At 37.9% G+C, this 21,121-nt stretch overlaps 1 protein-coding gene across 1 annotated transcript in view; it reads left to right on the forward strand.

Moving 5' to 3' along the window:
* Positions 1 to 21,121, forward strand: part of rxfp1 (relaxin family peptide receptor 1) — a 63,044-nt gene that overhangs the window by 38,945 nt on the left and 2,978 nt on the right. The window contains exons 4-16 of the mRNA XM_023397975.2: positions 3,275 to 3,380; positions 5,989 to 6,060; positions 7,018 to 7,089; positions 8,664 to 8,735; positions 9,001 to 9,072; positions 9,268 to 9,336; positions 9,483 to 9,554; positions 9,748 to 9,819; positions 12,394 to 12,465; positions 13,500 to 13,571; positions 14,105 to 14,176; positions 15,201 to 15,430; positions 20,504 to 20,914. Of these exons, the coding sequence (XP_023253743.1) occupies positions 3,275 to 3,380; positions 5,989 to 6,060; positions 7,018 to 7,089; positions 8,664 to 8,735; positions 9,001 to 9,072; positions 9,268 to 9,336; positions 9,483 to 9,554; positions 9,748 to 9,819; positions 12,394 to 12,465; positions 13,500 to 13,571; positions 14,105 to 14,176; positions 15,201 to 15,430; positions 20,504 to 20,914 (1,464 nt within the window). The remainder of the gene's footprint in view (positions 1 to 3,274; positions 3,381 to 5,988; positions 6,061 to 7,017; positions 7,090 to 8,663; positions 8,736 to 9,000; positions 9,073 to 9,267; positions 9,337 to 9,482; positions 9,555 to 9,747; positions 9,820 to 12,393; positions 12,466 to 13,499; positions 13,572 to 14,104; positions 14,177 to 15,200; positions 15,431 to 20,503; positions 20,915 to 21,121) is intronic.

The following is a 21,121-nucleotide window of genomic DNA, read 5'->3' on the forward strand; positions in this document are numbered from 1 at the left end:
TAGTTCTACAATTACATTTTGTCCAGTCATCTTCCTTCTCGCCCTACTACACTCATCTTTTTACAACTGTGTATTAAAGCCCTCTGGAGTCAGGGTTGATGTTTTCTACTGTTCGTACTGCACATGCATGGTCTCAAACTCTGGATCCTTTTGTGTTGTGCATAAAGCTGTCAGAAAAATAACACAGGAGGCTATAAAACCTTACAAATCTTTAGCTCTTAGTAGTCTAAGTGCTATTTTGACCATTGGTTTGATCATGCTGGCGTGATCAGGGACTGCTGAATAAATAAATACACCTTCAAGTTTTATGCAGGGCTTTATTCTCTCTCTTACAGTACACTACAAGCAGGGCTTTTTTTCCCACATGACCTCTTGGAATTTTTTACCATCTAAATTCCTTCCTGCTCTCAGCGCTACACAGTGGTTCATACAGTGTCAGATGAAAATGTCAGGAAACTAGTTGACTGCTTCCAAGCATGACTGAGACACCATCACATTCAAAACACACAAGCTGCTCCTTTGTCTTCAGTAAAGTCATGGTGAGATATGTTATTGAGCAACACTGTATGAATTTTCTCTGCAATGGTGGCAGGGAGCTCTACTATATCCAAAAATAATGTCAGTGGCTGTTCACTGTTGCCTCTACATGCTCTTCATAAATAATTTGTACTGATTTTTTGGTGACGGTTGATGACTCATCAACCAGAATGAACGACTTTTAATTTTAGAACCCTTGCAATTACTTGCTTTCTCATTTCTGTTGCTATGTGCTGGCCAATATTTGCAGAATATTTTTTCTGAATGGAAAGTCCTTCCCACGTCCAGTCCGTTCAGGACTTGGACTGTCTGTTTCTAAGTCAGTGTATTCCCTCCAGATTTTGCAGTTTTATAAACAGTCCTAAACATCCTGTCAGTGGTCAGAAACTGATCCCTCACCATCTCAGCAGTCAGGGTTTCTACTGTTTTCTCAGCTGTGTTGTGAAAGTCTGAGGTTCTGAAGCGATGTACTTTCTTATGGAGCGACTGTTGTTGTGCACGTTTTGTTATCAATGATGCAACCACCTCAGCCTTGATCAACTCCTCTGCAATGTGTTTGTTTTTTGGAGCCATGGATGTGGCTGTTTTTCACCTTAACTTGCTTTTCTTTTTTTTTTAATTAAACTCTGGGATATTATCATGCTCTCTGCTCCAGCACCCTCTCTGCTACTAGGGGATGGAGAAGGGGGGGGGGTTAACAAGGGGGATGGCTTCCCCCCTGATACCCTCTCAAATCGCCTACTGGCCATATTGATGTGACTGCAGCCTGTTGTTGAGCATACAGGATTCTACCGCCATAGCCAGTGTTTACTTCATTTAAAATCAAAAGAAGGCCCAGTCGGTCACTTAATAGAAATAAACCTTGTGTGTTCAGAGCGCAGTCACAATGATCACCATTTACAACAAAGCAATCTTTTAAAACACCATTGTTACAGTCACTTTTTAGGATTGTCTATAACTAAACTGGTCGATGTGGGAATCATAGCAACAGTTCTCCATGTTTATCAGCCTCAAAGCCTTAGGCTCCATAAGTATGTCACATACATACTACACAGCTATATTTTCATGGCAATACAGAGTTGTACAAAAGGCATGTTGCTATTTTCTAGACCATGAAATACTTTCCCCATGTTTTTGGTATTTGTGCAATGAGATGTCAGTGCAACGCTTGATAACTGCATGAAAGCCAACACATAAGCCTGAAAGTAATAATTATAAAATGCAAAAATTTCCTTCTGGCAATTAAATGTATTGCTGTGATTTAGTTTAATTGGGAGTTATTTGCTGCATTTCAAATGGCATCAAACTGACAACCGCAACATTATTTATTTACAGGGACATCCACCTTTTCATTACTATTTCCAGGGACTCATATATTATGGTTATCTGAATGTTGATGTTGGAGCTTTTGTGTTGCTCTGCATTACTGCATAACTGCCAGTGAGATTTATTTCTTCAGGGTTTTCCCATAAAATAAAAGTAAAGTCTACTAAATGTCATATTTTATCTTCATACACTCATTCAGATTTACTCTAGCAGGGCAGTATTCAGACCAGCAGCATAGACACACAGATGTTGTTTGACTTTGTGTCTAATTCTTGTTGAGCTCAAAGCCCCCGAAATTAAAAGACTTTTCAGTTAGTTCAAAGGATCCCGTCCTTGAATCATAACAATGGAGCTGTTTAATGGGAAGTGTCATGATGGTAAGCTACACGGAGATGTGATTAGGGAAGTTGTTTTTGTTTTTTGACCTGTTCTCTTCTCTTCTCTTCATCCCCAATGTGAACAAAACATAATACTGAAGTTCAAATCGATTTTTTTGTGCGTCATCAGCATCAGCCTTAGAGGTGTGGTGCACCTGCAAATCACAACAGAAGTAAAAGTAAAGTCGGCTTCTTTTTTACTGCCTTTTTTGTTTATCTGCTATTGTCACTGCCACACGGTGACATACTTTATGACTGCCAACAACTCTGCAGTTCACTTTCTGATCATCCTCTTACAGGTCAGGAGGTGGTTTCAGTAATTCCATTGTAGAAATGAAAAAATGTGTAGTATTTGACAGTGGGCAAATAAACAGGGTCAGTAATGAATTGTGCTTTATATGGCCACTACCTTTATAAATACTGAAAGATACTTGAATCAATCCTGCTGAAAACTGGTGGACCTGCGGAGAGTATTCAGTCTAATCATATGTTTTTTTGTTCCTTACTTGCTTCAATCAATAATGACTGTGAAAGCATTCAGTCGGTTGAAATGGGAGTTAATATGACTCGTCACAAATGTGCAATTATCTCCGTAAATGAAAATGTGTTAGTCTGACAAGGGGGGGGGGGCCTTTCATTAACTTCCCCTTGTGGCTAAGTCTGATGTGTCCTCAACTATAATTTGCTTTTATTGGAGCCAGGAAAGCCCAATTAAACAATCTTATGTGCACCTTTTCATCATAGCTCGCATATCAAACTAGGATTTAATCAAAGGTAATCAAAGGTAGATTAATCCAGGAATGTTCAATAAGCAGTATTGAAAAGCCAGGGCCTGTTTTTAACTATTGCCAATCTGTGTTTGTTTTCCAAATCAATTCTGCTTTCATTTTCATCTCTGCTTATATTGCCCGCCAACAGGACAAGGTTTCCATTCGTACAAACAGCTCCAGTCTTGTCACTTTGGCACTTGGTAGGATGACCAGTTGATTGATGTATCCTCTGATGTCCACTCCCTCTCCCCTCCATCTCTCCAGTGCTGGGTGTCGTTCCTGAGCTCTGCCAGTGCCGAGACCTGGAGCTGGACTGTGACAGCACACAGCTTCAAGATATCCCAGTGGTGGCGATGAATGTCACCATGATGTGAGTAGAAAATAACCATTTATTTTTTCAATAATTTAAAGCCCCAGGAGCCCTCCATACCTGGCTGCGACTGTCACAGCATGCAATAAGTGTTGTAGCAAACACCCCCCCCTCTCCAAAACCCCACCCAACCACTGTGAGTAACTGTCATTACATGCTGCCAGAACTAAAGATGACTCTTTGGTGATGATGATGCAACCCCTTCACACTGAGCTGGTGAGCAGCATATGTCGTTGAACGTCTTGTAGGAGCCAGCATCACACATTTTGTTATATGTATTTATATATATATATTTTCTTATTAGTCATTTTTATTTTTTCAGAACACAAAACATATTATTACAGGACTGGTCTGTAGATGAAGGAAGGAAGTCATGTGATCAGACACATTGTCCATCCAAAACCAGCAAGTTACATTACATATACATATTTTATTTTGGGAGGTTTGGGGTTAGGAGAAATATTGTTTCTGCTACAAACACTTAGTGCTGTGGGGTTTTTTTGTTTTGTTTTGATATGTTTTCAATTTGTTGTTAGTGAAGCATGGCCAGTTCAGCTATAGTAGCTATTACTGTTCATGGTACTGTAACCATTGTGCTTTTCTCCTGTTTGTGGTGGGGCTGAAATGGTATAAACTTTATTTTTCCATTAGAGGATTTTCTTGAGGAAAGGTTTAGAACAAGTGGGTGTTTAGAACAACCAAAGTGAAATTAATGAGTTGGTTTACTGTATTACATCAATTTAAAAATACAACTAAAAATAATAACAAACATTTAGTGGGTGTTTAGTTATGACTACCTGTTCCCAGACATCTCTTAATCTGCTCTACAACTGGCCCGCTGTCCCCGTTTGCTATCAGAGGACTCCAGGCAGGTAAATAAAGCAGGTGTTTGTGCTGCTCTGACGGCACATCGTTGGTAGCTCTACTATTAAAATTGTTTCAGATCCTCCTATTATGACTACTGACACCGCAAACTGTTTTTGTCTGCTGATTTCCAAAAGCAGGATTCTCACGCTTGTAGCGTGAAAATCTTTTTACGACTCCACATAGTTTTATTCACAAAAATGTGAATGGCAGCAGGTAGCCTTATATGGCAGTGCCAGGGTTAGGTGAGTTGATGATGCTTATTAGGGCTGCAACTGTTATTTTCATTATTTCTTAATCTGCCAATTGCTTTTCTTGATCAATCAATTAATTGTTTTGTGTCTAACATGTCAGAAAATAGTGAAAATGGCTGTTTAAATTTCTGACAGATCACAAATAGCTTGTTTTGTCCAGCCAATTGTCCAAAAGCTGAAGATATTCAGTTTTCAATCATGTGAGACGACGAGGAGGAGCATAGCATCTTCACATATTTGGCTTTTTTGCCTTGAAAATACGACTAAAATCATAATCTAACTATCAAAATAGCTGCCGATGGTCTATCAATCAACTAATCATTGCATCTCCTATGTAATGATCAAATCTCTCAGCATGCAGCTCCTCATGAACAGGCAGGTTGGTGCAGTTATGACTCCAGCGTGGATAGTACTACAAGCATACCACAAACAAAAAAGTAAGAAAGACTTAGGATCAGAAAAGAAAAATGTTCATGAGCTCCAGTGGGTTTTTAGTAAGAAAGCTTGTTTGTTTGCAGGAATGCTCCAGAGTGTGTCTTCAGTGTTAGTGGGCCGAGAAATACAGTGTCATAGAGTGTTTGTGTTTGAGAACAGCGAGCCCAAAGAGACAGTGTCAACAGTAAGATAATCTTGCGTAGTCCCAAAACTGACCACTTCCTACAGCTTGACATGACAGTGTGAGAGTGAGTGGATGAGCTTTTAATCACCTGTTAATCCATTAAAAGCTTTGGAGTCAACATCTGAATCGAGATGATAACAAAATTTACAAGCCACAGTTTATGTTTATGGATTTAATGTCCTGGTAATAGACTAATTTGATTTTAGTTCATTGCTGTGTTTTTATTAAGTATTTCTACCTTTTACGCCTTTACATAAAAACTGAAATAAGACCTAAAGGAGTTTGTCTTGTGCCACTATGGTCTATTGAAATGTAATCACAGATGAAAAAGTATAGATTGTTGGGGGTGCCCCGGCGGGTCATCTGGTAGAGTGCATTCAATATAGGCTCAGTCCAACTTTCCTGTCCATCTCTCTGTCCCTCTCCCATTAAAGGCATTAATGCCCAAGAATAACCTTAAAAAAAAAAAGTATGGGTTGTTGATATTTTAAACCTTTGAACCGACAGAAAACGAGAGCCCCAGTGAAAAATACAAAGAGATCTGAAAATAGAATACAATTCATTGTCTGTTATTTGTCTTTTTTAAAATGTTTTTATAGTTTATAAATAATATTCACTACTGGAAGAGTGGCAGAGTATATGGCTGTATTGGTGTTATTTTTTATCATTTGAATGTTTGTAATGTTCAATAGGTCTTGTTATCCCCAGGCCTGAACACCTCTCTTAAACCCACGTTAACCCATCATGTCAGATCAACGAGTCAGATGTTTAAATACTGAATATACTGAATCATGATGAGCATTGTTCTTGGTGCACGCTTGATAATTTATTCTGATTTTGAGCTTCTTCTTCTTTCTTTCTTCTCCCTCAGGTCTCTACAAAGGAATCGGCTTCAGAAACTGAGAGCAAACACGTTCTTTAAATACCAGAGCCTACAGAAACTGTGAGTTTCCCATAAATTATGGATTGCATGTTATTCAAATATATAGCCCACTATTTTATTTTATTTTATTTTACATTATGATATTAACCCATTTTTATTATTGTATTTCCTGGTTGTTCTGTTTCAGTGATTTGTCCTTTATTCTGTTATGATTCACGGCTGTAAAACTGGAATTGAATTGAATTGAATTGAATTGAATTGAATTGAATTGAATTGATTTCAGTCTAAGCAACACATACAATAATGTGTGATGCATATGGCGTATTAGGGTCTAAGCTATTCATTCAATAAAGCATAATTCCTTCCTGATACCAAAGAACAGAGAAAAACAGCAGCCTCTTAGTGACAAGTACAACAAACGACTTTCACGACTACAAAGCTAATATGTATAAGCTAAGAGGACATCTGGGAACGCTGACAGAAGTGATTGATTTGTTCTGCATACAGATCCTTTCATTCCCGACTTACATTGTTTATCAGTCTCACACAGTGCCCCTGACTGTGTCGGCAGGGCAGAAGGTCTGATCCTCTGCCAGGAACCATTTGGCTGCGTCATAGTGTCAGCCTTCAGTCGCTGCTCTGACAGTTCAATTGGACTGAAAACCTCCCTGAAATATGCATAAACAAACATCCAAATTAATTACCAGGTGTGTAAAATACACAAAGAGACAAAACACAGCTTTCAGCCGAGGTCTGTCGAGCACACAGTGTGTGATACCAAAGTTGATGCCTGGCATTAAACAGATATCAGAACCTAATTTCTCTCAGCTGGAACAATATCTTCTGTTTTCTTGTAAACAGCCAAGTTTTGCCAGTGTGTGTGTGTGTGTGTGTGTGTGTGTGTGTTTTGTTTTTTCATTAAATCAACAGGATAAGGGGTTATAGAATTTTTCTCTCCTCGCTCTTTGGTAATTCAAAAGATTCACAAACTGTTTTGTGCTTCTTTTTTTTACGTAGATACCTTCAGCACAACAGAATTCGAGATGTGAGTCCTGACGCATTCAGGGGACTGCATAACCTAACAAGACTGTGAGTTTGTTCATTTTCATTCACATACCTTTCAGTAATAAAGCAAACAGTTGTGTGGGCTGTAGCTCTATGTACATAAAATGATGCAAATGAATCAGCTGCTTCATTCATGCTTCAAAATCACAGGCTCATTCACAACTCAGTGATCGGCTCAGTTGTCCAAACACATTCATGTACCACGGCCATGATAAGCTAACACTTTAACAATTAGTCTGCTGATACGCCAAATGTAACCTCCACCTTGACTACTATAATTTTTGATTTTGTTGATTTGATTCCAATTTAATGTGATTATTAAAGAGCATTAGCTCTCTCTGCAGAATCTTGAGCCTCTCTGAGAGTCTTTTATTTATATCTAACTGTGTAACTATTTGTTATAAATAGTCAATTTGTGTCTCTAACTGAAATGTTGTGTATAGTGCATTAAAACGAAAAGAAAGTAAAGAGAGAGGACAGAGTGCTAAGGCTGTGGAACAACTTAAGTATTTACCAAAGAAAAAACTGACCCTCCCTCTGTACTACTCCAATAGGTCTTGTCTTCAACTTATTTTTAAAAGATTGTAGTGATTACTGAAGGATTTATACACTCAGTTGACTAAAACAGTCTAATACAACAGTCCTGCAATAAATCATGAAGGTTATAATGCTCAGTTTGTGCTGAAATTGTTTTAGAGAGTTTGTGGTGCTGTTGAACTGTTGAGCTGTCGAGCTGTGTTGCGTTATACAGAGAGGTGTTTCTGTTATTTTACCTATGCCCATTGTATAAAAAGAATGGACAAAATAATAGAAACCCCTGTCAGTATTAGTATATTATTAGACTGTATTAGCTTTAGCCAAGTGTACCTATGAACTGGCAACTGTGTGTAGATACAGCTATATTGTAAATACATCTCCATGTTACTGTAGCTCTGACTAAATTGCAGCTAATTCAACAATAAAAACGTAGCAGATGAAGAACTCAGAGATAGACAGTTACGTTACAACATCTCATCAAAAGTATGTGGACATACTTTGAAACTGTCTCTCTGTTGATTTTTAATTTGTGATTAAAAGTTGCACTCTTTCAAATCTCTTTTGAGATATGAAAATTAACACATTAGTCATTCAGTGCTACCTCTGACCCATTCAACACCTTTGGAATAACTTGAAATGCAGCCTGTGAGCCAGGCTTTATGTCCCAGCATCAGTGCCGTCATAAATGCTCTTGTGGCCGAATACAATCAAATCCCTGCAGCCAGGCAGAAAAATTTAATTGAACGTGTGCCCAAAGAAATGAAGGCTGTGGTTTAGGAGTTAAAAGTTAAGCAATCACAGACAGATGTAATTTTTCAGTGTCGTCATACTTCTGGCAAACCTTGTTAGTGACATAATGAAAGCTTGATTAGACACACATACATTATTATAAGAGGGTGAACTTTATATAGTAATCAGTAAAGATCAGAGAGATAAGTAGGAATTACAAAATGCTCCGTTAAAACTGCAGTCATTAGCTACCGTATGTGTTAAATTCAACAGGAAGTTTTCAGAGAGCATCATCTTCAGGTGATCTTCCAAACTTGTCTTTCCTCTCTCAGATACCTGAGCTACAACAAGATATCTGTCCTGATGCCGGGGGTGTTCCAGGACTTACACAAGCTGGAGTGGCTGTATGTTTATTTTCTACTGAAGGAAAGTTCTGCAGCAAAAGAATATAAAATATTTCATGCATAGTTTTTGTTTTGCCATAGGCAGAGAGGTCCAGTGTGGTGAGAAGTAATGAGAAATAATTCCAACTGATAAATTGTCTTTTATCATTCTTATTATTATTCAATACAGGTTGTGCATCACCTATTGATGCTGTTTCCTCTGAATCAATGCTAATGAGGCTGAAACTGTATGTTTTTGTTGTTGTTGTTGTCGTTGTTGTTGTAGGATCCTAGAAAATAACAATATCCATCAAATATCCTCCATGACCTTTTCAGGACTGAACTCCCTTGTTTTACTGTAAGTTGTTATTTCCCACATCTATTTTGCTTTGCTGTGATCTCCTCTCAAATCATCAAAAACCCTGCAATTAACAGCCTTTGTCGATCTGTTTAGACTGAATGAATGTTGCTCCCTTGAACACTGAATGAAAACGCACTCCACCTTCCTACATCACAGTTGTGTCTCTCTCTTGTCTCTCCCTGCGGTTGGCAGAGTTCTGCTGAACAACTCTTTGACAAAGCTGGATGACATCTGTCAGGAAATGCCAAGATTGAACTGGCTGTAAGTAGGATGTGAAACTGTCATAAAATTGACATGTTTTTTGATGAATTTATTCTTTATTATTTTATTCTGTCCGTCTCTCTGTGTGTGGGTGTGTGACTGTAAATTTGGTCTGTGTGCTTACATTTTATAACATGTTCTTGCAGGGATTTAGAGGGAAATCACATAGAAGCGATTGGAAATGTCTCATTCTGCTCGTGCAGTATGCTGACAGTTCTGTAAGTATAACTTATCATAATCTGTGTAAAGGCAAACTTTCTGCTTTTTGAAATGTTCTTCAGTTTCTCAAAATCTGATTTGCTGCTACAAGTCTGTGCGTGGAATCAGTAGCGGCAGTTTGTTAAATAGGATTAAGAAGGTCGAAAAGTATCAAAAAGTAGTAATATGATTTTTTTTGTTGTATTTCTCCAGGGTTTTACAGCGAAACAGGATCAGCCATATACATGAACAATCTTTCTCAGTCCTCCAGAAACTTGGAGAATTGTAAGTCCATTTTGTTTGATTGAGCAAATAAACTGTAGGCGAAAATGTGTAAATATCTATACAGTATATATATTATATATAAGAAGCTGATGTGATGCAACAAACACCATAGAAAAATACATTAAATGCACTGTTGTGAGAAAGTTTGCACATCCTGATTTCAGCTTTAATTGTAACATTCACAGTCTTTGCTTGAAAAAGTATGTGAACCTTAAGATGGAGTTACTTCCTGATAAAGAAGTAAAGTCTTCTACTGTAGCTGCAAGCAACAATTGACAGGATATTTAAGGACATGTGTGTAATGATCCACATTTAGGACGAAAGCTTCAGTGGACAAATACATGTAATTTTGTAAATGGAGAGCATTCGTTGTTCTTTTGAGCCTGGGGATGGTCATTTGGGTCTGTTGGTTTGTTGATGTGTGAGCTAGTTGTTCTGTTCTTCCAACACTTTTTTACAGAGCAACCTTTTTTACAGAACTCATGTCCATATTTCAAAGAGAGGGTGATCGATATTTTGGTGACCTCCTTACCTTTTGTTCACAGTCAGGTCAAAATGTTCCCTCAAACAACTCTGGTCTGTGATAAAGTTTCTCAAAAACTATGGTTCAGATTTGCTACATCTGATATGATTGTCTGGTCTTCAGAGGATAAATTCCATTTTTTTTACTTTTCCACTCGTGGCATCATTATCACTAAAAATTTCCAGTTGAACACAAGCACCTCATAAAAAATAATTGACAGGTCCAAAACTTTTTCCTGTGTTAATTTTCAAGATTTTAATCACAGTCTGCATATTTGAGGTACAATAGCACAATGAGTTCATGAACTGTGGCAGTTTTTTTATTAATGCTGATTGATATTGAGTACTTCTCTTATGAATTCTGTCAGGATGAGGAAGAAGATGACGAAAAGCCTGAATCATTGATAGCTCCCAACTAGACCTGTACAATATTAATCACTATTCCCAAACCATTGTTTGAAATGCTGAAAGAAAAATTTCCATCATTGTTATTTTGTGCTTTTTGTTTTTATCTTTATCGTATAATGTCATAATATTGTTAGCGTAGAAGTGTGGATCAGTATTTTTCATATTACTGACACCTAAGGAACTGCAGGAGATACCTACAGATCTTTACTTTTTACCTTTGATGTCCTTCTCATACTCTTGAGTATAGCACACTCTTGCTGTGGTCTTAATAACCAGTCTGTACTTCTTTTAGTTTCATGTCCTTTACTGTTGGCCGAAAGAGCTCCTCGAAGTCTTACCAAACACTTTTGTAGCTGTTAAATGCCTTGTGTGTCTCTTCTGTTCAGGCCTCCGGAATCTATATACTATATTTAACCTCTTTGGCTCAGTGGATTTTTCTTTTAAGATCCTTTTTTAGCACCAGTCAGTATCTTAATGGTTCACATATTTCACCTAGACTGTGAATGCTTCAGTTCTCAAGAAACTCATCATGTTTTGTAATTTACAAACTTTTTTCCTACAAATAATTGTAGGAAAAAATATTGCAACTTTATTAAAGGACAAGGCTGCAATATTCTGTAATTTCTTATTGAGTATTGAGAAATTGACTCAATGGAAATAACACTTTGTACAAACACATGTAACACTAAGACCATATGTTTGTATTTCCTACTCATTTTCTCTTCTGTCTAGGGCTGGGAAATATGGTTGAATTCAATATATAAATTATTAAGAACATTTTTTTGATATATATCATGAAATATGACAAATATATTATTATGTAAACAGTATAGTTGGTAAATGACAATATTGAATTACCATACCGCTGCAGTGGTTGTCTCTAAACCAGGATATAATTGGAAGGAAACAAGGAGAGGAAAGTCATTAGAGAGATATGGACAGAAGTGAACAGAACTGAGCATCATATAAGTCTGTGGTCGATACAGATGAAGTGGCTCCATTACTGACTTTACCCCAAGAAGCTTGAATTGAAGCAAAGTCACGGCTCAAATATTAAGGGTTAAAGGATCTCTTTTTCAAAACTGTAGCTTCTGATTGTTGTGTTTTTCAACATTTAAGCACCTTCACTCAGGAGAGGAGGATGATCACAAAGAGCAGAAGGGGAATGGGGCTCGCACAGTGAAGTGATCCGTATCCCTTTTACCCTTTGTCTCCGAGGGGATGGACTGCATGTATCCTCAGTAGACCTTGATGCCGTGAACCCACAGCATATTTCATTAGCGCTCAGACTCTCACTCTCATTTTTTATCGACTGTTGAAATTGACACTTTGCTGGAGCTATGATCATTATCACCATAGCTTTCTTCCTTTACACATAAAACCAGCAGCTGTATGAATTAAGTTTATGCTCAGGCTATTGGGACTAATGAAAACCATGGGTGCACCAAAGAAGTGAATTGCATTATAAACATATAGGAAGTACTAATTGCAGGGCTTACTTCAGTGTGCATTGCACAGGTCACATAGGGTGGATTTTTCTTTGAAGATCTTTGTGCATTTGTCAGATACTGAGCGTTGTACATCAATATTTGTTTGTTCTTTCATCTTTTTGGGGAACCGATGTGGATATGTGTTGGCATGCAGGGATCTATCCAACAACAGACTGGTGGCGATTCCTCCCAATCTCTTTGTTTTACTGGGGGATTTGCTACAACTGTGAGTTCTGTTTACACTAATACACTGAGATATATGGTTCTGTGTTCGCACATGTTTATTCCATGAATGTTTAATAGGGTGTATCTTTTGATGCTATCATGGAATGACAATAGATTTAACCATTTTGAAAAAAACGAGCTATTCTTACTGCACAGCATCCAGTGAAATTAGTGAATACAAAAACACACTCCCCTAGATTTTGGATGAACTTTGTTTAAACTGCCTTGTGCATTAAGCTGGAAAGGCACTTTTGATGATTTATATATCAATAAATATCCTTCAAAGTTATAAACCTTGAGTTTTTAGTCACACACCAGCAAGGCACAGCAAAGATCAACCCTGTCCTGTTTTGTAGGTACACTTTTGATCTCAGCACTAACCTTGTTGACTAATTATATTACATTCCCTTTGGCTGCCTCACAATAAAAGTCATCCTGTGTGTCCACGGTTGAACACTTTCAATGTGAACCCTGACCCTAACCCTAGTGGACTCAGCCATTTCCAATAAAAAAAAGTTTAGATAATTACCGATTGTAAATATATTGGATGGTGATTACAGAAATAATGCCAACCATAAACAGTATTGAAAATGGAGTTGTGATTTCATTAAGATCTTAAGGATTTGAACTTTGAGTAGCAGGCAGACGTTGCATTCAGTCTCTAACAGTAAACAAACACTTAGGTGGGAGGATAACGGGATGTTCTTTTTTTTAAAGTTATTTTTTTTGGGGCATTTTTGCCTTTATTCAAATAGTGAAGTGAGACACGCTCTACCAGGTGAGTCACCGAGGCGCCCCCATAACAGGGTGTTCTTTAAAGAAGAATAATGCAAGGACACAGCTTCATAACATACAGGAGGCGGTATGTGACAGGAAGGTTAAACTAATTGAGAGAACCAGGCCACATGCATAAAAATATGTGTATTGACAGAAATCTCTCCAATGTTACATCTATTTATAAAGACGTGCAGTGTTGAAAGTTGTTTTACTAGGTCCTTGATTTTCACTACTTGGTTTTCTATCTTTATTTTCTAGGAATATATCATACAATCCCATCGAGGAGCTCCAAGTCGACCACTTTGACAAGTTGCATAAACTGAAGTCGTTGTAAGTATGTCTTTCTTCATACTGAATGACACATTCATCAAATTAAAAACCACAGTGTTGCATGCACTAGGTCTCATTTGTGCTAGGAGGCATTTGGAGAGCTCTCCTGTCATGTTTAAAGGTCCCGAAGAGGAGCAAACATACAGTGTGTATGATGATAATGAAAATGAAAAATGGCCTTGACAAGCTAGAAGGAGGCCATTACTCTGTCAGCACTGATCATAGCTTCCGTGTTATTTGGTTATGATGTGGTAAATGTGCTGTTTCTTTTGAGGCACAAGCAGGAGTTCACACAAAAGTCAGAATCTGAAAGACTCTTTTCTTTTCTGAAAGAATGAAAGAAAATGTATTTGGATTTGTAAAAGTGTTCGTCTGTTGAAAGGCTGTTTGATGAAGAAAACCTTTGGTGAAGACAGTTTGTGCGCTTTTGAATACTCTTGTAATAATGTGCAATTATAAATCTTACTGTAATGTGTCTCTGTGTGCATCATCTGAAACAAAAGGCAAAATCAGTATGTCTTTATGTTCTCCAGGAGCATAGAGGGGATAGAAATCGGAAACATACAACGGCGGATGTTTGAACCTCTGAAATACCTGACTCACATGTAAGTGCTCAATGTTTATACTGTTAATGCTCACCATTTGGTCTGGACTCTCATGTATACCATTGGGCTTTCACACGTATTTATAATGGTGAGTCCCAAGCCAGTCTTATCAGGACTGTCAGGCTTCTCTTCCAGCTGGGAGATGAGTAAGTCAGGCTTAGTGTAATCCATTTACTGTGTGCAGCTCGAGATACACCCATGCCGTTCCTGGATAGGAAGCAACAGAGGGAAAAGAAATTCCTTCTCAGTCTTGGATACAATCAGAGAAGCTCTTCAAGGCTTTCTATTCTAAGGCACTTAGTTCAAGTTCCAATAAGATTTAAATAAATGGAAATACTGTTCACCCGTTCAGCAGTTATTCTTCCAGGTTTTGACATATCTGCCTCTGCCTCAATGCATTAGAGATTAACTGAATTTCATTTGTTTTGCTTACAACAATAAAATATTTTTAACATTTAAAATTTTCAAAAGCAACATTTCTTTAGAGAAACAGGGTCCTCGTTACTCCAGATACTACGCAAATATGATTTATTTCACAGGGACTATTTCTTTGGTAAAAAGCAGCTCCATTAAAACTGTTGACATTGAAATGTGTGGATAACTTCAGCGGCAACCTCCGAGGCTGAGAAATTAAACCAACATGGACAAATATGAAGGAAGCAGCAAAAACTGCAGTTCATCAAATGGCCACTTGAGGCTGGTTTCAAAAGCGAGTCAATTCTCATAGACTCCATGTTAAAATGCCTTTACAGCAGAAATAAACATGTTTACAACCTGGTGCAATAAACAGTTTTGATCTTTAATGTCCCCTAAAGACCTGATGCTGCCCAAAGTTCAAATCCAAATCAAATCCTGCCTCGGAAACACCAGAACTTTTCTTCTGTGTCTTTGTTTTTCTCTAACTGTTTGTGCTTTGCAACTCTCTCACTTTATAAATCCTACATTGTGTGTGGACTAACCGCTGGGCTGTAAAAACACAAAAACTCATAGACTCCCTTCTCTTTTGCTACCACTACTGTCACAGCTACTTCAAGAAGTTCCAGTACTGCGGCTATGCTCCACATGTGCGCAGCTGCAAGCCGAACACTGACGGCATCTCATCCTTTGAGGATCTGCTGGCCAACATCGTGCTGAGGGTCTTTGTCTGGGTGGTGTCTGCCACCACCTGCTTCGGCAACATCTTTGTCATCTGCATGCGCTCGTACATCCGCTCGGAGAACAAACTACACGCTATGTGCATCATTTCCCTCTGCTGTAAGTTACTGCCTTTAAAGGGAGGAGGTGGGTGGAAGGGAAACACACATAATGTCAGTGTAACTAGCTTTTCATTTGTAAAACTACCTTACCGTCAAAGCACGTTACTTATAGTGTGTGCATAGCAAGTATTATCTCATTTCTGCAAGTCACACAGGGGTAAAGGGTTTAGTATTTACTGCCCAATAACACATTTTCCCAAAAAATTTAAAAAGATTAGGAATCGATGGCTGGTTGCCTAATGAACACTGGTTCACAGTTTACCCACATTTATATTTACCACTTCATTGTGTTTATAGGACTGATTATGATCTCTTGAATTATGCCAGATACAACTGCAGAAGTGGAAATGACAAATTATGCAAAATACTTAATTTCCACAATTGAGAAGTAAACAAGCCTCATAACTCAGTAGGAAATTTGAAACTAGTGCCCAGTGTGCTTATCAGTGTGTTTCATCAAGACTGGTTTCACATTACACACACTTTTAGACACCCTCATAAATACTAAATGTAAAACTAACAACTTCTCTTTCCAAAATGTAATATCTGCCATCTGAATACAAGGATTCACAATTGTTGAAATTGTTCACAAAACAAAATTGACACAAATTACAGTAACTGCTCAAAGATTATATTCCAGTGAGGTCGATGGTTGATTAGATAGTTGCGTTTTCAATGACTCATCTACCAACATAATAGAAAATATCCTTCAGATAAAACTTCTTTATAACACTTTGACTTATATTCAGTGTGAGCTGAAGAAAAGAGGGTTACCAGAACATTTCATACATTTCATATTTCAGATGTCTCAGGCAGAAGTATTTATTGAAAGCTTGATGTACAAGGGGTAAAAAGATGAACATTACAGGGTCAACAAGTGAATTTATCTAACTGTGTGAAGGCTATTAGTTACTTAAACCTGAACATAGTCTTTATGATCTGTACTAGTGTGGGCCAACAAAATAAGAAAAGTAAACTAAACTCAAACTAAGAAAATACAGTATATACCTGAAGTTTATATATACTTTAGGAATGTAGCTTCTTCCATTTATCATATTTTTGTGCCATATGCGCAAAACCATGTTTCAAAAGCTCCTCCATACTAATGTATAAGCTTATAGCGTAAATATATCAGCATGGTGTTTGGATATGAAAACTTTATCTACCACTTCGATATAAGATGTCAGTCAGAAAGAGCTATGAGAGTTGGTTGAAAAGCTCCTTCCGTCTACAGCAAATAGACTTCATTGGCTGTGAGTAAATAGAGGAGCATGAAAGAGGCTCTGGAGTTTGTCAGGTTAAAAAGGACAGTTGATAAATATGATGTGTGTATTCTCATGGAAAGACAGGAAATTATTTAGGCACTGATGCTGAACAGGTAAAGGTTTGATATGAGATGGAGCCACTGTGGCTGAAAAAACAAACATGTAATGCATTTGCTTTCACATTCTCGCATGTGGCATGTTGGCTTCTCATTGACATACACTGTGGGTCCCATGATGATATTATAAGTTACAGGAGGAAAATTAATTCATGATTGAGAGAATATAAAGCAGACAAACTCAATTAGTGTAGGAAGTCATTGAAGGTGAAGGTAAAAGTTTACGCTTATGATTACAAAGAGAGGATTTAATTTGACTATAGTAACTGCAACATGAAAGCACAAAACATGCTCTCAATAACACATCACCATACGCTTATGATGACATATCAGAATATGCAAAGGAAATTCTATATATTTATATGCTATGCTCTTATTCCTGCTAGATCCACAATGAAAGCCAGGTGGAGGGTGTCAGTTGTTACTCATCATCTCATTTTTCATTATGCATTTTATCTTTAGGGCTCACTTGCTTAATACATCAACCTTTAAAAGTTTGTTACTAGAATGTCAGTGTGGACTATCTTCTGTGGCACAGACAAAAACAGAGCTTAGGGTAATTAACACAAGCAAAATAACCAAGATATTCTTCATTCTTTGCTTCTTTATAACAACAAAAACGGATTAGATCCCCTCATGAAAGCAGGACGTGTTTGCATGTGGCTTTTAAACCTGTTATTAAAGGGGTGGAACGGAGCCTGGAAAGACATACGAGTCATTAACAAAGTAGTTAGATAGACAGACCGAGTTGGAATAACGAATATTGCAGTTTAGAGCTGGAACAGGAGTTAAATTGAAAGAATGTGGTCATTCAATATGTTTTTATCACTTAGGGTTACCTTGAGTTTCCAGTATCATTTCTCATATTTATCCCCCGTTATTCTCTGCTTCTCTGTCTCTAACAATTTCTTTCCTCACATCTTTAACTTTTTATCACTTTTTTATCGGTTCTTTTCTCAGTAACCATTAAAACCCTGTGTCCTCTCTGCCCTGTATTAGAGAGGACTGTGAGCCTAGATGAATCAGTCAGCAGTCAGCTTTAATCTTTTATGTGTTGATGTGTAATTCACATACAATTTATGCAGTATCATTACATGTATATCTAATATACAAGTAAATAAATGAGAATTAAAAGACCTACTAAACTTGAAAAAATATTATGGCAGAGTGGCATTTAGAGTTATGTTTCACCTGTACATGTTGTCTGAGAACAAAGCTTCATTTCAGGTGTCACAGTTTTCACATGATATATACCAACATGAAAACATACAGGGAGTCTTTAATGATGACATATGCTGTGTAAAATGTTTACATATGATAGGAATGACTGTCAGGAGGGTTTGAGGATTTTAATGAACTTACTATATTATCAAAGAACTAAACATCAAGCAGTTACTGATAAAGCAGCAGTTAAATGCTTCAGAAGATATATGCTGTGAATTAAATTTGTTCTTCAGCAAAACATTGTGATGAATTTGCAGAGGGCGGAGAAAGTAGAATTACCACCAGTAAAGTCGCACCTCAGATCCATGTCTGTCAGGACTCATAATATACTGTATGTAGTGAAGTAAAGGAAATTAATGAAAGGTATTAAGTGTAGCGCATGAATTCTTAAGTTATGCTCAAAAAACTTGTTTTGTGAGGTCACAATGATCTTTGACCACCAAATTCTATCAGTCCATCCTTGAATCTAACTGGACTTATGTGCCAAATGTAATGAATTCCCTCCACGCGTTCCTGATATTATCGCATTCACAAAAATGGGACACTGACCTTTACCTTTGACCAGCAAATTTTTATTTTGAAAAGTTAAGCTAAAAAAAGTTTATTCCCAAGTTCAAGTGAACATTTTTGCCAAATTTGAAAAAGATTGGGGCAACCTGAAAATATAATGCCTCCAGCCAGGAGGCAGGCATAGAGAAAACAACATGTGGGGTTGGGATTTATTTATCATTTTGCTGTTGTTTTTTTGTTCTGTTGAGTTTTGAGTATGAAAACTTTTACTTGAGGTAGAGCGTGGGTCCAGATGTTGATTAAAAGAACAACAGTCTAAGCATTAAAGCAGAAAAATGCATATGCAGTCTCTCCCCTACAACTCCAATATAAAGCCCTACTGTATATAATTATTGTTCCTTGTCATTACAAATCATTAAGTTATGTTATCACCTCTTTTCTTCTACTGAAGTTAATGTGCTAACCAGATATCTCCGGCCTGGCCAGCCCGTCTCATCATTGTCTGATAGTGAGTCACTGTAGCGTCCAGTCTGCCCTGAAAAAGTAACACTGCTCAGAGGGTGTATTTTAACCTACTGTATTGGAAACATATTGATGACTGAACCTCTTGGCAAGCGACTGTCCGCACCACCCGCTCCCAGCAAGAAACCACGTTCGGCAGCAGAGCGAACTTACAAATTGCCCCTTTAAAAGAACAAGATATGTATTACTTCATGAGTTTTAGAGATGCTGGCAGGCAGATTGATACTATTAAACAGTCAATCTAGCTCCTGTGTCTACTTTTATAGATACACACCACATTTGTCTGCAAAGCTGCACATGCAATCTTTCTGTACGTATCCATCATTCATAGAACTGACCCCTGTTGTGTAATCAGGAATGACTAGCAGTTAAAGCTTAATGCTTATATTACTACTTGTGCAGTACTGTATATTACCAGCAAGGCTTCGTATTATGATTATGGTTTAGCTGTTTTGCAGGATTGAGATCAAGTGCCACCCACTGTTTTCAAACACTGCAGTGTGCCAAAGATATCGATGTTGATCTCAGAATAAATGCTATGCAGTTTGCATACATCTATATTCTATATATTCAACTTGTAAGAAAGGCAACTTCATACAGAATTATTTTCATGCCACTTTGCCGACAACAACCGCTGCGTCTATCCATCCATCCCATTATTGTGAACACAATGTCTCAGGAAAACCATGAGGGAATTTCTTCAAATTTGACACAAACGTTCACTCGGAACTGATAACTCACAAAATATTTTCTTGGTCTGACCTAAAAAATCATATGCTACACTTTACCTTTTATTCAATTCCTTCAAAGTCTTCACTGCATACTGTATATTAAATGACTCTGGACAAACATGGATGTACATGTGACAGAGGCATACAACCACCAGGCAGTAATTCTAGTTGTATCTTATGCAATGTTTGTTTCCGTTATTCTTTCTTGACGACAAAGCATGATGGTCTGTGCACTCTTTGCTGTATTTGCTTTTTCTATTGATCATAATACAGAACACATGAAGGAGCAGATGAATCATTTTTCCTTGTTTCTTTTTAGTATGCATGATTTCCTAGGTTGAGTGGCTGCTGTCTGTCTGCTTGTCATCATCGATCTCCACATCATACACGGAAGGCTTTTCATGTTGAGTCTCTACTTGGTTTGATTCTGTGCTCACTTCCAAGAAATCACACTGCGGTTCCTTTGAATGAGGACTGCTTTAAAAAGATTGCTTTATCAGGCAGTTTGTGGTGTTCAAATGAGTTTCTGTGCTCACGTCTCTGAATGAGCCAATCTCAAGGAGAAAACACTCCCAAGTTTGTTTAAACCTTTTATAGCACACTGGGTCTGAATGCAGCTGTGAAGTCAGGCATTTACCCTTACTGCGCAGACGTCTATGAATCCTGTAAATTAGCTGTGTAATGCATCCCTCCTTACTTGCAGGTGCAGATGGGCTGATGGGCATCTACCTCTTCATGATTGGTGCGTATGACCTGAAGTTTCGCGGCGAGTACAACCGGCACGCTCAGGCCTGGATGGACAGCAGTCAGTGTCAGGTCATCGGCTCTTTGGCCATGCTGTCCACTGAGGTATCCGTCCTGCTCCTCACCTATCTCACTCTGGAGAAATACATCTGCATCGTCTACCCTTTCCAGTACTTGACACCTGGCTGGCGACGAACTGTCACCATCCTTCTTGGGATTTGGGTGTTTGGCTTTATTATTGCCTTCCTGCCGCTGGCCTGCAAGGGGCTATTTCGCAACTTCTACGGGACCAATGGTGTTTGCTTCCCGCTGCACTCGGAGCAGCCAGAGACGCTATGTGCTCATGTTTACTCCATCGTTATTTTCCTGGGTGGGGATTTGTACTTTCAATAGTGAACTGAGCTTTTTTGTTGTGTTTCTTTTTTCTTTTTTTATTCAGTTACTTTCTAAAGCTTATTGCAAATGCTCAGTCTCATTATTTAGCGAGTGCATTTGTATTTCTTTGCATGTGGACATCCACAGTGCAAATACACACTTTTGCAGTTGTTTGGCAATCCAGAAACTAACCAAATATCTC

This window comes from Seriola lalandi, unplaced genomic scaffold, assembly GCF_002814215.2.
Source record: "Seriola lalandi dorsalis isolate HSWRI2012SDOR001 ecotype SW California unplaced genomic scaffold, Sedor1 jcf7180002054972, whole genome shotgun sequence".
Lineage (NCBI taxonomy): Eukaryota > Metazoa > Chordata > Actinopteri > Carangiformes > Carangidae > Seriola > Seriola lalandi.